This window comes from Condylura cristata, unplaced genomic scaffold (genome assembly GCF_000260355.1).
Source record: "Condylura cristata isolate star-nosed mole 26May11 unplaced genomic scaffold, ConCri1.0 scaffold00004, whole genome shotgun sequence".
Taxonomy (NCBI): Eukaryota; Metazoa; Chordata; class Mammalia; order Eulipotyphla; family Talpidae; genus Condylura; species Condylura cristata.
In genome coordinates this window covers 27,439,266-27,456,463 of record NW_004567105.1, presented here as the reverse complement: position 1 = coordinate 27,456,463, position 17,198 = coordinate 27,439,266, and the positions used below count along the sequence as shown (strand labels likewise).

Here is a 17,198-nt window from a genome sequence, read left to right as displayed (position 1 = left end):
GTAGCATACTAGGATTTAAAGAACAAAGACTTTGGAATTAAACACGTGTGAGTTGAATACTGTATCTGCCACTTCTTAGCTGGTGAACTTAAAGTTCCTTATTCTATGTAAGGCTGATCTTCCTTACTTTTAAAATATGTTACATCATATTTATACCTCAACAAGTGTTGTATATATGGACTCACAGGTACCAAAATAGAATTGTATCATACCCCACAAATGTTAAACATTTTTGCTAAATTGAAATATGAAATTAGTTGAAACACGGTATACTTACTTCTCAGATTCAAAATCTCCCTGCTCTTCAAATATTACAGTGTGTCTTATTAATCTCCACTGCTGGTGTTGGATTCCAGAAAACCTCTGAATTATCAGTCTTTTTTAACATTAACAAAAACTTTACTATTCTATATTTAAAATACACAATGTGTCTAAAGTCGCTAGCATAGTGTCTCATGTAGATGGCCCCTTCTCCTAACACAAAGAAATACAATAAGAATAAAACTGGGTAATAGGTATACAATATATTTGGTTCAAAAGAGTAAATGATCCAGCAAGAATTTCATGACATTAAGAGCAGAAACTATGGCATTAATTATTCCCCAACTAATTAAATTCTTTAGAAGCCTGAACATCCAGTGGCATTATTCTTATATTTGAAACTGGAACCACTTCTTTCATCTAGAGTTGTACATGCCTCAACTCAATAAAAGTGCTAGTTAAAAACTAAGAATCATTGACTAGTCTTAGAATTTTTTGAAACAAAATAGATTTTTTAAAGTAGACCCTAGAACAAATAAGGAGAGGGGAAATGTTCTAGTTTGAGTTGAAAAAATAGCATGACTTGTATTATATATTTTTGACACTCACAGGTACCAAAATAGAATTGTATCATACCCCACAAATGTTAAACATTTTTGCTAAATTGAAATATGAAATTAGTTGAAACATGGTGTACTTACTTCTCAGATTCAAAATCTCCCTGCTCTTCAAATTTTACAGTGTGCCTTATTAATCTCCACTGCTTTATGTCTGGTGTTGGATTCCAGAAAACCTCTGAATTATCAGTCTTTTTATCATTAACAAAAACTTCACTATCCTATATTTAAAGAAATAAAAAAATTAATGTAGAGAATTACTTTGTTAAAAAAAGTATTATACAGCCTAATAATAATTCTTCTTGATACTTAACTCTTGAACTAAACACACTTTAAAACAAATATAACTAGCACTCTTACAAAAGTCCCAAATTTGCCATTTTTGTAAAACTGAGATTAAACACATAATACATAATACTAGTCAATATTTTTAAATTGTTAAGATTTCATATTTACTTTTTTTTTTGCATAGAAAAACTGGGCTGAAGGTCAGAGGTGGGGGGGGTGAGAGGATTCACAAGAGACAGAGTGGGGAGCAGAACAGGTGAACCTACTGAAATACACTGCTGAGGGGAACAGTAGGGGAGCCAGTCTGAAAAGGTCTGCTGTGCCATGTGGGTCAGCTCCCTGTTGGGAATCAAACTCTGGCTGTAGAGGTAACCTATAGGCTATCAGGGAGACACCTTATATATTTGCTTATTTAACAAATTTCAAACAATTACATGCAAAGTCTCAGCAACCATGTCTGACTTAACAAAGTAGATCCCAGTCTATGAGATACTATTGACTACATATGCATTTGTTATATTTAGTAACCTTTCTTAGCATTAAAATTTGAACTCAATTTTAGAAATTTCACTTATAAAAGGCTGGCTTTCTTTTTTCTAAATAACCTTCAACTAGAAGTAAAATTTAAAACAGAGTATATGTGGTATCTTGGCTGACTCTAGATGCAGTTTCATTTTCTCCCTGTTAAAATACAGAAAATAAAACCCACGGGGATTACAACTGAGATGGAAAAAAAATGTACAAAATGATGTAAAAATAAACTATTATAAATAAAAAAAATAAAATAAGGTACTTTTATTAGTATAAACAGAAATTACTTAACATATTTATAAAATTACTTAACCCTTATGAAAGGGCTCATAAACCCACGGGGATTACAACTGAGATGGAAAAAAAATGTACAAAATGATGTAAAAATAAACTATTATAAATAAAAAAAAATAAAATAAAATACAGAAAATAGCACATAACTCAGTATTTACAGTGAGAATGCACAGTGAAAGACAATATTATGCTCTTTTTTATTCATTTACGTTCTTCTTACTAAAATTATGTTAAGTGAGAATACAGGTCAGCAAAAAAGTAAATAAAAACCACTGCACTCATACTCCTACATCTTTTCCATGTTCCACAAAAGGATATATAACTCTAACTGGAAGTGACCTTTCTCTAGGTCAGAGGTAGTTTACAGCTGTGTATAAAAGTACAGCTCTGGGTCAAAGAATCTGGAATGGAATTCTTGTGCCATCACTTATTTTGGGCAAATTATTTATTTAAAATATATGTATCAGTTTTCTTCTCTATAAATACAGACTAACAACAAAACCCACTTTATAACAAATTATAATATGATACATGATTGTATTTTAAAGATTAAGTGAGTTAAAATCAATTAACATTTTCCAAACAATGCAGTGATATATGTGTAGTTATTTTTATTGATTTACTGCTTTGGGAAGATATTACATATTTTATTATATAAAAATTATATGTTAATAACAGATCAAAACTAAAATATTTGTTAGCTGAGGTTTATTCAAAGTTTTTAATAATGTAACTTTTTTTTTTGTAAAGCTAATATATAAAAATACTTACCCAATGACCTTCTAATGTAGCTAGGACTTCTTTTCCCAATTTAAGTTTCCCTGATATTTGATTAACACAGTCACTACTACCTAGAAATGGCTTTTAAAAGAGAAAATGTTAAAGTATCATTTTATTTTTAACTTATATGTACACAAAATATACAAAAAAATCTAAAGTAATTGTGTAGTTACAGTGCTATTTTAGTCATCTGAGTAAAATACTAACACAAACTTTAGTCAGAAATGATAAAAAAAGAAATTTTAATTTGATGCTGTGGGGGAAAATAGGATAAAACAGATTATGTCTACTTCAAGTAAACATATTGAGAAAGATCACACTGACATAATTGTCTCATGTCCTCTGCTTGCCTCTGACTCAAGACTATTCTATCAATATTGCAATACATGAAGCAAAACAACTCAGTAAACTGAAGGGATTTAATTTACCTATGCAAAGAAATACCTCCTTTTTCCAAACAAAATAGTAAATCAATGCCCAATTAATAAAACTTTCTAAAGATTAAAATTGGAGGGTATATACTTTGAGTTATTGTATTGCTTTCACCATGACACTAAATTCTTAAAGATGTCACAAATTGTTTGAAAGATTTCTACAGTAATGATTTTCAAGTTTACTAATACCACACAAGCAAAACATTTGCTTAAGACAAAATAAAAATCAAAGGATTTTACATAAGAAAACATAAGACCCATTTTAATAGAGAAAAGTTGCTCATGAGCTAGATAACACAGGAATGATTCAGTAATAAAACATTAGTTGATGGACACATATTTATCTGAGCACAATGTAATACCCTACCACAACTGACAGTTTGAAAGATCTTTAAAATTTCCCCTTCAACTAGAGTGGGTTTGTAATTTTTTCAGCTAATAGAGGATGGTGTAAAGGATGTTACTTGACTTTTGAAACTAAGTTTCAAAAGTGTTATAGCTCCCACCTTGCTCAATTGGAACTCTGAGCTGCTAGTAAGAGTCTATCTCAAAGCTGTCATGCTTTAAAAACCAAGTCACATTGAAAAGCCACCCATACACGTGCTCAAATCAGCACTCCTAGTCCATTACAGTCATCCAACTATCCAAGTGATGAACTTTCAAATGATTCCAACTATCAAATGATTCTCAGGGCCTGCAAATTCTTCCTAACTTAAGAATGGATATTTCCTAGCAGAGAAAAGTGGTCTCCAGTATAACTGGCTAAAAATTCCTAAAACTCCTACGAATTATGAGCTGGCACCTGACTTTTAAAAATTAATTGTTATATTAATGTAATATTTGGATACCTCCATCAGGTGTTATCACCATACTGTACCCACCACCAAATCACCGATAGTCTACCACCACAGTCCATCACACTTCTCTCTTTGTTCTTAACCCTCCCCAAAGCCCTCCCAATCTTGGCGTTCCAGTTATGACATCAGCTATCAAAGGTTAATTTTTAAGTTTGTCTTTACCTGATTCTTAGCTATTTTATATTCCACATATTAGTGACACCATCTATTATTTCTCTTTCTTCTAACTTATTTTACTTAGTATTATCCCTTCCAGCTCCATGTATATTGCTGCAAATGGTATGAGTCCATTGTGTACATATAACACCCATAGATGGTTGTTCTTAAGTTTATGGATTCTAGTGCAATTTGTTATGCATATATTATAACTATTACAATTCTCTTTTAGTCTATACAGTTATAGGTCAAACTGACACATAATTATTGGTCTTTTGTAAAGCAGTGTTTTAATTTACTGAGAGATCACTGTTTATTCACTTCTTAAATCTCTGCTTAATGTCTCTTTGTTCAAAATTTATATTCATAGGAAAGCTCCCCTTTAACTAGGTGATACAACCTATAATTCTCTACTAACCTTTAGTTTGAATTCAAGTACTGCACTGTATCCAGTTTTTTGACATGTAATATTGACAGTTCCACCAAGCTCTAGCGTCATTGTGCCATAAAGAATTCCTAAAGTAAAAAAAAAAGACAAATGGTTGAAGAAGCAAAGTATAAGAACAAGCAGTTTTAAAATTTCATTTCCTAAGATGAACAATAGCTATACTTAATACTTATATTACTGTATAAAATTATATTTTATCAGTAATATTTATAATAAAGTTAATAATTCAAGGGCATTCTGTCACATTCCAAAATGTCTACAATAAACACACATAAGATTGGTTTGATTAGGAGTGAAGTAGCTAACAGCTAATTCTCGTAATTCGCAGACCCACATATTAAAATACATTGGTAATCAAAAAATCACAGAATACTTTGTTTTGTAATTTGTGGACATGTACCAAATGGTGAAAAATTTGAGTTGCCTGATGTCCACATTCCACCTGATGTTGAATAAGGTGAGACTCTGCCTTCTCATTTGATCTTATTGTAAACAAGTGTCCTTCTTGAAGTATTTGTAGTACTGCATTTTTGTGCTTTTTGTTGACAACTTTTGGGGCCATGTTTAGAATGGCCCCCAAGTGTAGTATAAAAGTGCTATCGAGTGTTTTTAAGCTCAGAAGGCTGTGATGTACAGTATAGAGAAAATGAAATATTAAAGCTTGGCTCGGGCATGAACTCTGCTGCTGCTGGCTGTCAGTTCAATGCTAACAAACCAATAATACATACTAAATAAAATGTCTTTAAATAGAAACAAGATTATATAATGAGCAGGTGATGAAACTGTGACATGACAAGAGGCACAGAGGAAGCAGACCTTGTGTTTCCTTAGGAGCACTGGTCCACTATGCAGAGTGTTTGTGATAACTTTATTAAACATAACTACTGTAAATAACAAGATTCAAATGTAAAACCCATAGACTCTGGCTAGAAATTGGGGAAATTCTGTTTAACAAATTTAAACTGGGTGTGCATCTTAAAGACTGTAGTCTTTAAGAGCAAATGAACAGTGTTAATTTCCAAAAAGGGAACAGGCTGTAATGTTTCTATACTTACTCAGCTTGGAAATTATTTTGCAAAGCAATCTGAGACTAGCTGTTTGAGAATACACTGTAGAAAATACACCAGCATGAAAAATTATGTTCCTATGCTCATTCACAGGATTACCAATGTCTTCTTTTTTCCATGCAATAAAAACACTGCTATGAAGGAAAAAAAAAAAAAAAAAACACTTCTCTGTTCTAGCTGGGTATAATATGGATATTTATCTGAGAAATAATTTATTGCAAATCATAAAAATTTTTAATATATATCCCATCAACTTAATAATTTCATGTATTTTACTTCATATCTATTTCAAGAGCTTCATGTGAAGCTGTAAGAATGGTCTAGCATCAGGCCATATATTGACTACTGTTTTATTTATAATTTCTAATGTAGTGAATGGGAGTCAAGAAAACTGAGTTTGCTCTTAGCATTCTTAGGGACTAGTCCATTTTCCTTGGCTAGATTCTTACTATTCCTCCACCCCTCAAGTTTTTTCACCTTTAATGAGGCCATATAAAATCATTTCTGTGTTTTCATGATCAGTTCCTAAAATAGAGGATAATTAACAACAAAAAGATGTTTTTAAGAAATGAGTTGGAAAAAGGTACATAATAACCAAATTAAGTGTTGATGCTGATGATTTCTAGTAATGTAGAATGCAGAGATCTTGATTCTGCCACATCTTAGTTGAGTGCTTCAGACAAATTCTCTGTGTTTCATTTTCTTCATATATCAGACAGGGAAAATATAACCTACGTTAGAGGGCTACTGAGATGATGAGGTTTTAAACATAAGGTACACAAAATAGTTGGATGCCTGACCTCATGTAAGTGATATTATCTGATATCTTTGTCTGTATCCTAAATAATGAAGTGAAGCATAACATATTAACTTTTAAAAAACTACCAAATGAGGATAAGAAAAAATTTTAAAGGCCCTGCAAAGTAGTAAGTTAAAAGAGAGGTGGTGGTGAAACAAGATGCAAATCTTAAGAATCATAAAGATTCCAAAATAATGGGCAGATACATCAAATTTTCAAACTTGCGCATAAGGCAAATGAAATTCCATTATTATAAATCAGCCTCCTCCAAATAAAGTTTGTCATAAAAAAGTCTGTTACGTGTGAATTAATTCCCCGTGGAAATACTCAGCAGATGATAGCAATAAGCTCAAGTATCTGTAGACCAAGGACATTTTTAAACAAAAAACAGATTCTACCAATGTCAAACATAAATTATGGCCACAAAAATATACATTAAAGAGAAGGCTTAATGAACATTTATATCAAATATGGAAAATCTGTACCTTTACAATGAGCATATGGCATTGTCATTACATAATCTTCACCTCTATTCAAGAACGTTAACCGAGCTTCTCCTTCTAATATTGCAGACAGTGAATTTCCTGAAATATATACTGCTTATGAAATTTCACATAATTCAACCAATCCAAAATAAACAAATATATTTAAGACAACAATCATATATCAACAGTGGAAAGTTTTACTGTCTAAGTCTGAAATGGCCAAACATATCTCTGTCATATCCAAAACATATTTGTTTCATACGCTGTTCTTTAAAATTGAGTACTTCTGAAAGATACAGGCATGTGCTTAGTATGATATCAGGTTATTAAGAAAAACCTGAGTCCCTCTCTGGTGGTGCAGCAGGTTAAAGTGCAGCACTGTGAAGCTATCTGCAGTCACTGTGGCACAAGTTCAGTACCCGGCCACGGAGGTGACCTGCATTGCCTGGCAGACCTCTCCTGTATTTCAGTACATCTGCCTGTTCTGCTCCACACTGTCTCTGGTGAATCCTCTCATGCCCTGCACCACTGGCCTGTACCCCTGTTCTTTTATGCATAAATAAATAAATCTTTTTAAAAAATCTTAAACACATAGAACATGCAATAAGACTTTTTCACTGTATGATTGCTTAGTCCATTTCTGAATAAAATTATTTCCTATCTGTGTATCACACTTAGCTAAGTGTAGTCCTGAGATTTAATCACTATAATATAGATAATTTAGAAAAACTGAATATGCATAATCCATAAAAATGCAATCAAAGAAAAAATTTATGGTATTTTCTCTCTTTCTCTCCACATCATCAGTTTTTTTTAAAGTATAATTTACAAAATGGCCCATTTTAAGTTTTCCTTTATACTCTTGGCAACTGTATACAGTCATGAAATAATCACCATATAATCAAGATACAGAACATTCTATAACCCTCCAAATTTCCCCTGGCTCCTTGGCAGTCAATCTTTTTTGCATACCCTGAAACCACAGCTCCAGTTCCTATCACTGCAGGTTTATCAATTCTAGGATTTTATTTGGATAGCACTGTAAAATATGTACTTTATTGTGTTGCATTTATTACACTAAGCAAGATGTTTTTCAAATTCACTCATGCTATTGTATCAATATTTCAATCATTTTTATTGATAAGTACTGGTATTGATATTTTTATACTCATTGATGGTCATTATGGTGGTACTCAGTCCTGGTGTTACAAGTAATGCTGCTAAGAACATTCATATACAAGTTTTTGTATGGATACACAGTTTTGTTTTTCATGGGTAAATAGTTATAAGTGAAATTTCTATATTCACTGTATGTATATCTTTAATTTTTTTTTAAGATTTATTTATTTATGCATACAGAACTGGGATATAGGCCAGAGGTGTGGTAGGTGAGAGGATTCACCAGAGACAGAGTGGGGAGCAGAACAGGCAGATCTACTGAAACACACTGCTTCAATGGACAGGTCAGGAGAGGTCTGCTGTGCCATGTGGGTCAGCTCCCCGGTGGAGGATTGAGCTTGTACTGCAGTGGCTTTGGGGAGCTTCATAATGAGGTGCTTTAACCTGCTGTGCCACCAGGGAGAGCTCTAAATGTTTAATTTTTAACTATCATTCCCCCATGAGTTTGTATCTGGACTGTCTGTTCCATTAATCTGTATAACTATTTTCATGTAAATACCACACTGTATTGATTATTGTAGCATTACAGGATGTTTTGAAATCATAAGTAAAAGCTCTATTATTATTCTGCTTTTTCAAAATTGTTTTGGCTATCTATGTCCTTGATCTTTACATGTAATTTTAAAGCCAGTTTGTCAATTTATTTTAAAAAGGCTGCTAGGACTATAACTGCACTGAATATTTACACACACACACACACACACACACACACACACACACACACACATATACACACACACACATACATATATAATTTTTTTTTTCCACACCAGTCTTCATTTTCATACACTATATGCTTTATCTACTCATGTTTGGTCCCAAGGAGTTCCCGTCACTAGTTCACCCGTACACCATTACCACAGTCCCTTGTGCTCTTCCCTCCGATTTTAAACAATTTTCTTTCCCTTACACCCCCAAAGAATGTCTCTGGATTATAGTTGCCTGTTGATTTTGATTTTTACTTTGTCATAATTACTGTTTCCTCGATCCCTTATTTAGGCCCTCTACAATCCTCCTATAAGTGAGACCATTGGTATTTTTCTTTTTCTTTTTGGCTTATTTCCTGAGCAGGATGCCTTCCAACTCCATCCATGTTGCTGTGAATGGCATGAGTTTATCTTTTTTGGTTGCTGAGTAATATCCCATTGTGCCACACTACCACATCTGATCCAGTCATATATTTGTGGGCAACTGGGTTGTTTCCATAGTTTACCTATTGTAAAGTGCACTGAATCTTTACCTCAATTTGGAAGATATGCCATTTTAACAATATTAAATAATATAGTGAGCATAGTGCATTCTCCATTTACTTCTTCTATCTGTTAATTTTCCTCAGCAATGTAGTGTAGTTTTCAGTATACAGGGTCTCACATATCTTTCATTTAATTTATTCCTAATTATTTTGTATTTCAGGTACTATTGTAATCAAAGTTGTTTTTAAATTTTATTTGTAAGTATTCATTTCTATTGTATAGAAGTAGAATTAATTTTTGTATTTTGACCTTGTATCTTGCAACCTTACTAAATTCACTTATTACTTCTAGCTTTTTCTATAGTCTCAAAAAATTTCCTGCTTTTGTTATTCCATTAATGTGAATTATATGGAATGATTTTCACATAATATATCAACTTTGATAAGATAATCTCCACTTAATCATGACATATTATTCGAAATATTGATCACAACATACCCTTTTGTGAGTGTTACCCCTATACATATACATTGATCTATTACTAATTTGATAAGGATTTTGCATGTATATTTATGAATGATACTAAGCCATAGTTTTCTTGTTAAAGAATTACTTATGGTCCTCTATACCCTCACATTTTATATAATTTACATAAATTACTCCTTTCAAGCTTAAAATTCTTTAGTTGAAATTTAACTTGTTACTTTCTCTCCATTTAAAAGCTTATTAAATCAAATGAAATTATTAAGGTATAAACTTTACCATTTGTTTGAACTGTGACATAGTAACTATTTACTTTCTCTCCCTTACACTTGTATGCTTTTATGAAAAGTTCTAAATTTTTTTTCTTTTTCCATTTTGGTCCAAGGTTAAATTTCATTATTGATTGTATGTATTCTAATTGTATCTGGCTGGCTTCTCTCTAAAAATATGTAGATTCCTTTTTTACACTGAGATGGAGGGGCTAATGGCAAAAGAAATACATTATGCAAAAATAAAAGGGGGAAGCTCTGGTGGGTGGGCATTATTCTCTATTTTGTAAGTGGTGTTTCTGATGAATTTATACATATACAAAAATACCAAAAGTGAGTCATGCCTCTATGAATGGGGAAAAGAAAAACATTATAAAAGTCACTATCCAAGTAAAGATTATACTAAAAGTGATGCAAATTCTTTGCTGAAAACAGTACAAGATACTGTCTAAACAAAAGCTCACCACAAAATTACTATTTACTTGCCGGAAAAGAGTACAAATTGAAACAAGGGGAAACTTACCATAGAACTTGGACTTAGCCAAGATACTACCACTAAGGCAAAATCCATCCTTTCGGTTACTAACATAAAAGGCAGATATTGGTGGATGATGGGACACCTATTGAGCACAGGAAAAGATGAAAACATAATACAGTAAGTTTCATACTGTATTTTTATCAAAAGTTCAAGTCTTAAAAATTTACTCTAAAAATGAATGGGAGAAATACTTAATAAATAGAAAAATGTAATGGCTGTAAAATAATGGTTGCAATAATAACCAGCTTCTAAAATGTCTCCAAAAGAAACTCAAATCTAGGTAATCACACTGTTAGATCCTTTCACACTGTATCAAAAAAGGTTTGTGTGGAAGTGACAGCATGTGACTTCTGAGATGAGGTTGTAACACTGCCTCTATCTTGATGTCTCTCTCTTTCTCTCATATCATTATCTGTGATATGTTAGATTCCATAATGTGAACAACTACATCAAGTGAGGGCTGAAACCTCTTCCCAAAAGCCCAGTAATGAGTTTGGAGGTAGAATCGTCAGGTAAATCTTTAGATAACTGCAAAAACTGGACAACATCATGATTAAAACTTCCTGAGTGGCCCTAAGCCAAAAAACACTCAGTCAAGCAATCCCTGATTTCTGAACCTTGTTGTATGTGGTAATGTTCTTTTTTAGTCACTAAGTTTTGGGAGTAATTTGTGTATATAGCAATGGATAACTAATACAGTGATTATTCTTATGTACTTTGGATAAGTTGTAGAAAACTAACAAAAGCTTTGACAAATATGTTAACTTAATAATCTAATATTTCAACTTAGACATCTTATGTTTTCTGAAGTGAGATAAAGATAAAATCAATTGAACTCCTCTCAAAGCTCTGAATTTAGTGAAGAATTACAGCAAGTTAGAATATAAGGTGGTATAATCATCAACTTTAAAAAATTTACAGATAGTGATTTGAATCTGATGAAATCTATGTGTTAAAATCTCCAGGGGGAAGATTTTTCAAATGACACATGGTATTTATTTTCATCACCCTCACTTTCAAGGAGTCACTTTACTGAAAGACAACATTTTCCTCAGCTTAGGAAGAGGGAAGATTGAGAATCATGAATGCACATGTATCTAAGTTTAAATGAATGAATATTTTCAAGTTAAAAAATATTTTCTGATTGCCTTCAATGTGTACAACAAAAAGATATGTCATGAAGGGTAACTGGAAGGAGCCAATAATTCAATTAGGGAAGTAAGTATGCTGTAAAAAGCTAAAACAATACAAATGTTAAAATAACTGCATCATAGATAATTACAAATACAGGGATAATTAATAATATAGAAATTAGAGAAGGGAGAAATCACTGGGAGTTGAAGTCACCTGGGTCATTTAAGATAAACAGTTCGGGGTTTGTTCATATGAGAATAATTGAGAAGAAATACTAGGGGCTAGGGGAATGTAGGAAAAATAATTTATTTTAAAAATAATGAGGCAATGGCGATGGCACACGGGTGATTTGGTGATGGGAAGCCCACAGGGATTACAATTGAGATAAAAACAAAAAGTGTACAAAATGATGTAAAAGTAAACTATAATAAATAAATAATAATAAATAATAAATAATAATAATAAATAATAAAATAAATAATAAATAATAAAAAATAATGAGACAAAATATTATAATACTATTTTACCTAATTGTGACTGCACAAGTAGGACCAATGTGGAGAGTTCAGACAGACATGTAATCTGAGAGACATTTACAAAGATACAGAAGAACTTGAATGACAAATATAAATATTATTTAGGAACTTGAGACTCACTGAAGAATATTAAGCATAATCAAAAGGTGTTCTAGAAATAAGAGTTTGGTCAAAAACAAAAGTGTGGAGGGAAGAAAATAAAGATTTATTTTTAAACATAGGATTCTATGACATTTTAACAGTATTCTATACTCAAATGTTAAATGCTTACCAAATGTTCACTAATAAGAAAGGTTAAGCAACAGTGAGTTTTGTGAGTTAATAATTCTATAAAAAAAATCCCAATACTTCCATATATGTCTTGTTTCTGTATCATGCATGTCTAGTACCTGTTCGGCAATATAAAAGGTTTTGCTGTTTGTTCTGGGATGAATCCATAAGCAACGGAAAGTTTCACCAAGTATAGGATTGTAAGGTTTCTTTAGTCCCTAGCAAAAAACATACAAATTTCAAATTATAAAATGTGAGTTAAGATAGTTTAAATGAGTCAAAATGGATTTAACTCTATCATCTATCTAACCATCACACAAAATTCCACAATAGTGACATGAAATTACTTCAATCATAATATGTTTAAGTGATCAATTATTTTGAAATTCTGCTAACTCAAAGAAGTCCTGAAATGCAATTATTAATAAAAAAAATCTAAAGATAACAAAAACTAAAGAAATCATACAGGACTAAAGAAAATAAAATGTATATTACCTTTGGCTTTTTATAAAATCCTGACAAATACCATTTCACTACTTTCTTCAAACGGAAATAAGGATTTTCTTCAAGTGCAGCCCTAAAAATTAAAATGAACACCAAAATTTTACATTAGTTACAAAGGTTTTAATACAAATTAAAACCACACTTAACTGGGAGAAGGAATGGCAGGACCTGTGTCCAGCCAGCTAAGATGGCAAGAAGCAGGCTCACAAGATGGGAGAGGTAGATGAGGCATTTAAGCAGAAACAGATGGAAGAGCAAAAGAAATTCACAGAGTTAAAAGCAGGGTCACAGAGAAAGGACTCCTGTGCCACAATGAAACTAAGAAATCTGACAAAATGATGTAAAAATAAACTATTATATTATATATATAAAAAAGAAATCTGGCAAAAGCAGGTTGTCCCTGTGCCTAAGGCAATGGTAATCTTTAATTTCATCCCTGTTTCATCACCTGGATTTCCTGTCAATAACAAATGTTGTCACCAATAGCTAGAGTGAAGTACCTTCTAGCCTGCTATACATTTAAGAATAATAACATTTGCTTAAAAAAAAAAAAAAGCCACAATAAGCTATCACCTCTTGCCTCTTGGAATGATCACCATCAAAAACAACAGAGGTAATAACAATGCTGGTGCATTGATATGGACATCACCTCTTGCCTCTTGGAATGATCACCATCAAAAACAACAGAGGTAATAACAATGCTGGTGCATTGATATGGACAAAAGGGAGTTTTTACGCACTGTTGGCTGGGTTGTAAACTGGTTGCAATCACTACGGAAAATAGTGTGAAGAGTCTCAGTAACACTGTTGTATGCATATAGGAAAAGTGTTAAGAGAAAAAATTCTTAAGAGTTCTTATCACAGGAGAAAATTTTTCTCTTCTTTTTGTTTTTATTTATTTATGAAAACAATGATGTTAGATGAACCTACTAAGTTAATCATTTCACAACCTACGTAAATCAAATAATCATACTGTATGCATTAAATTAATACAGTGTTATGTCAATTAGTTCTTAATAAAACTAAAAATTTTTTTTTCACAAATTCTCCATCATTATTTATCAAACCAAAAAATCAGTATGAGGTACAAACTCATGTAAAGAAGTCTGTAAGAATCATTTTTCATAATCTCTCCCTCCTTCCCACCCAATTTTTTCTATTTTTTGATATAGAAAAAAACAGAAGTCTGTACCCAGTTCTTGAAAATGCTCCAAACCAAGATTTTCAACTAGGGTTCTAGATAACTGTAGATGTTGTTAGGATTTCTGTGAGAAATTGTAATAGAAAAAAAAATGGATTTTGAGATTCATGTAATGGCATTTACGATGAGGCAGTGGCAAGTGGCCGTGTTAATAATTTCGTTAAGAGTTCTTCAGCCTCACATGCTCTGGAAGGGCCAGGTTTCCTGGATTGAGTCTATTCTTGCTGACATTAATCAAAACGGACCCACCATTACTAATGAGTGCTATTGAACTTGGAGGAAAATACCATAAATTATCTTCTAGGTTAAGAAATGAGAATCTTACTTACTCAGACAAGAAATCTGCATGATAGTAGTAATCTGAAAGTTTATCCAGAAAAGAACGAGGTTCCAAAATAAATGTTGGCAGAACTACTCTGGACAGGTCCATGCCAGGACGAACTTGTTTCAGCAGTGTCCAGATAAGGCTTTTGTTTTCTTCAGAAACAGTTTCTGTTTGAGAAGCTTCACCTGCCTTTAGTAATTAACAAGAACACTGAAATATTATATTTATTTCAGCTATGCAGATATGTAGAAAGAACAGGTAATGTTGAAAATTTCCATAGGACTATTATAGAAAGCATTATTAAAATGCAGAAATAACCCACTAGGTAACAAAGGCTATAGTTACAAAATTTAGATAAAAAGGATAGCTGCAAAAGATATCAAAATGGAATAATATATACAAAGAATCAATAACAGAAACATTACTCTTGTACTATCTTTACTTCTATGTGCTAGCAATAACTAGACTCATATTTCCTTGCAATTTATTTTGTTCTTAGTAATGACATTAGGTAGTAAGTATTCTATTTCAAAGGCAAATCTGAAGAAATGTAAATTTTAATTTGCTTATTGTGTGAATATATATATTCAGATGTTTACAAATGCTAATTTATGTCATATATCTGAAAGGATATGAATTTGTACCACAGAATCATATTGTAATCCTGTGTTATTTCAATTCAAAAATTACTTAACTAAAATAAAAATAAAATAGAAAAGTTAAAAAAAATTAAGGATATCATAGTATCTGAATATAAGAGACTTTTACCTCCCCAAGTTCTTCATGGCTCTCTTCGGTGTAGGTAGTCTCCTTTAAAGGCTCAACTGGCTCAGGTTCAATATAGGAGTCATCTTGCCTCTCTGATGTATCTGTGTCACTTTCTTCACTTTTCCCCATTACCTCATTGTCAGACTCATCATGCTCTTGATCATTTTCCTTATCAGATTTATCAGAATACATATCTTGGTCCTTAAAATGCTGCCGTTCGATTTCATTGTCGTTTAACCTTAAGGGAAAGAATTATCAGAAGAATGTAAGATATTAAGAATATGTAAGGATGATATGTAACACTTATTAAAGACTTAAAATGTATTAGGCAGTATTCTAATTGTTCTATATATTAACTCAATTGATTGTCAAAAACATTATGAAATAAGTAATATACTCACATTAAAGATTAGTAGATGGTGGTATAGAGAAGTTAAGTAAAAGCCCCAGGGGGGAATTCAAAGACGACACTCTTGAGTTCTTTGCTGCTCTACTATTGACGACTAAAATTTCCCAAAAGCAAAATTTTAGATGATCTCTTGCTAGAATTTTTTTCCCCTTATTTTTGCAAACATCATCACTCAAATTAACCTCTTCAAGTCTAAAGAGAGACTTTAAGTAACCTAAAGCTGCTCTTTCTGTTTTCTTAACAACTATTCTCTCCTTACGGTCTGGTTTTCATCCTCTGAATCTGTCCGATAGAAATCACTAATGATAGCTTAGTTGACAAACCCAATAGTACTGTCTAGTCTTCACTTCCTTTAACTTCTCTGTGTATAGCTTAAGTGCTTTGAGGGGAAAATCTTGAGAAAAGGCAGCAATACCCATTCTTATGTCAGTTTATTTCCCCAACCCCATTCCACTCAGGTTTAAAATAAAGTCTGAACTACAGGTTTACAAAGAAAGAACATAAAAGGTCAGGTAGTGTACTTTTAAAAGAGAGTAAAGAAAGACTCAAAGAAAAATAAATTCAGGTGAAGCCACATGAGGACAGAGATGATAGCAGTCTAACTCTGAGGAGAACCACCTAATTGCTGATGGGAGTAAGTGACTGCAGCGAAGTTGAGGGTAGTACAAGGAAGGAAAGGGGAAGCCTTTTTTCCTAGATTTTTTTGAGACATCTGAACAAAAGAAGCTGAACCTCAACAAATCTCTGAATCTAAAAAAGCTTCCCTGCAGAAGTATTTTAGCATAACCTGCAATGAATGCTTAGAGGGCTAACACCACAAGTAGGATGGAGCTTCAACTTGAAATACTTACAAGAGAATTCTACAAATAAAAGGGGAATAAATTGAGTGCCATCATACACAGCCAAAAAGAAGTTCTACAAAACAGCAGAAGTACAAATTTTATTTTTATGAGGCAGGAAAGTACTCGTATATTGTAATATTGGACTGAACAATACACAGGGTGTGACAGAAGAAAAGAACAAAGAGGACTAGAAATCATTAGTGGCGGGAATACTATGCAAAAAGAAAGCTAGCATGGCTATATTTGGGAGAGGACAAAAAATTCACACTAGCTGGAATCAGGAAAATAATTTTGTGCACCTCATAGCAAGTGAGCAAATGTTAAACAAGGCCTTAGGTCACAATGGGAAGGCAGTCAAGTTTCAATCTTACAATCTTACAAAAAATGTCAGGCCTCCTGACTAACCTAGTGAACAATAGGTCTCTAAAAAATTTAACAGATTGGCCCTCCCTGGTGGCGCAGCGGGTTAAAGCACAGCACTGAGAATCTGAAGCCACTTCCGCATGAGTTCGATTCCCGCCTGCCGCCTG

The 17,198-nt window shown here is 32.6% G+C and overlaps 1 protein-coding gene across 8 annotated transcripts in view; it reads right to left on the bottom strand.

The window, feature by feature from the left end:
- OSBPL8 (oxysterol binding protein-like 8) overlaps positions 1-17,198 on the bottom strand; it is a 111,198-nt gene that overhangs the window by 12,083 nt on the left and 81,917 nt on the right. For 6 of the 8 annotated variants that reach the window (XM_012720481.1, XM_012720482.1, XM_012720484.1 and 3 more), the window contains 9 exons: positions 15,418-15,655; positions 14,654-14,838; positions 13,115-13,196; positions 12,739-12,837; positions 10,665-10,761; positions 7,018-7,128; positions 4,637-4,734; positions 2,763-2,852; positions 963-1,099 (listed from right to left, as the gene is read on the bottom strand). In XM_012720481.1, the coding sequence (XP_012575935.1) occupies positions 963-1,099; positions 2,763-2,852; positions 4,637-4,734; positions 7,018-7,128; positions 10,665-10,761; positions 12,739-12,837; positions 13,115-13,196; positions 14,654-14,838; positions 15,418-15,655 (1,137 nt within the window). The remainder of the gene's footprint in view (positions 1-962; positions 1,100-2,762; positions 2,853-4,636; positions 4,735-7,017; positions 7,129-10,664; positions 10,762-12,738; positions 12,838-13,114; positions 13,197-14,653; positions 14,839-15,417; positions 15,656-17,198) is intronic. The other 2 variants (XM_004675867.2, XM_004675868.2) reach the window with 1 other exon arrangement.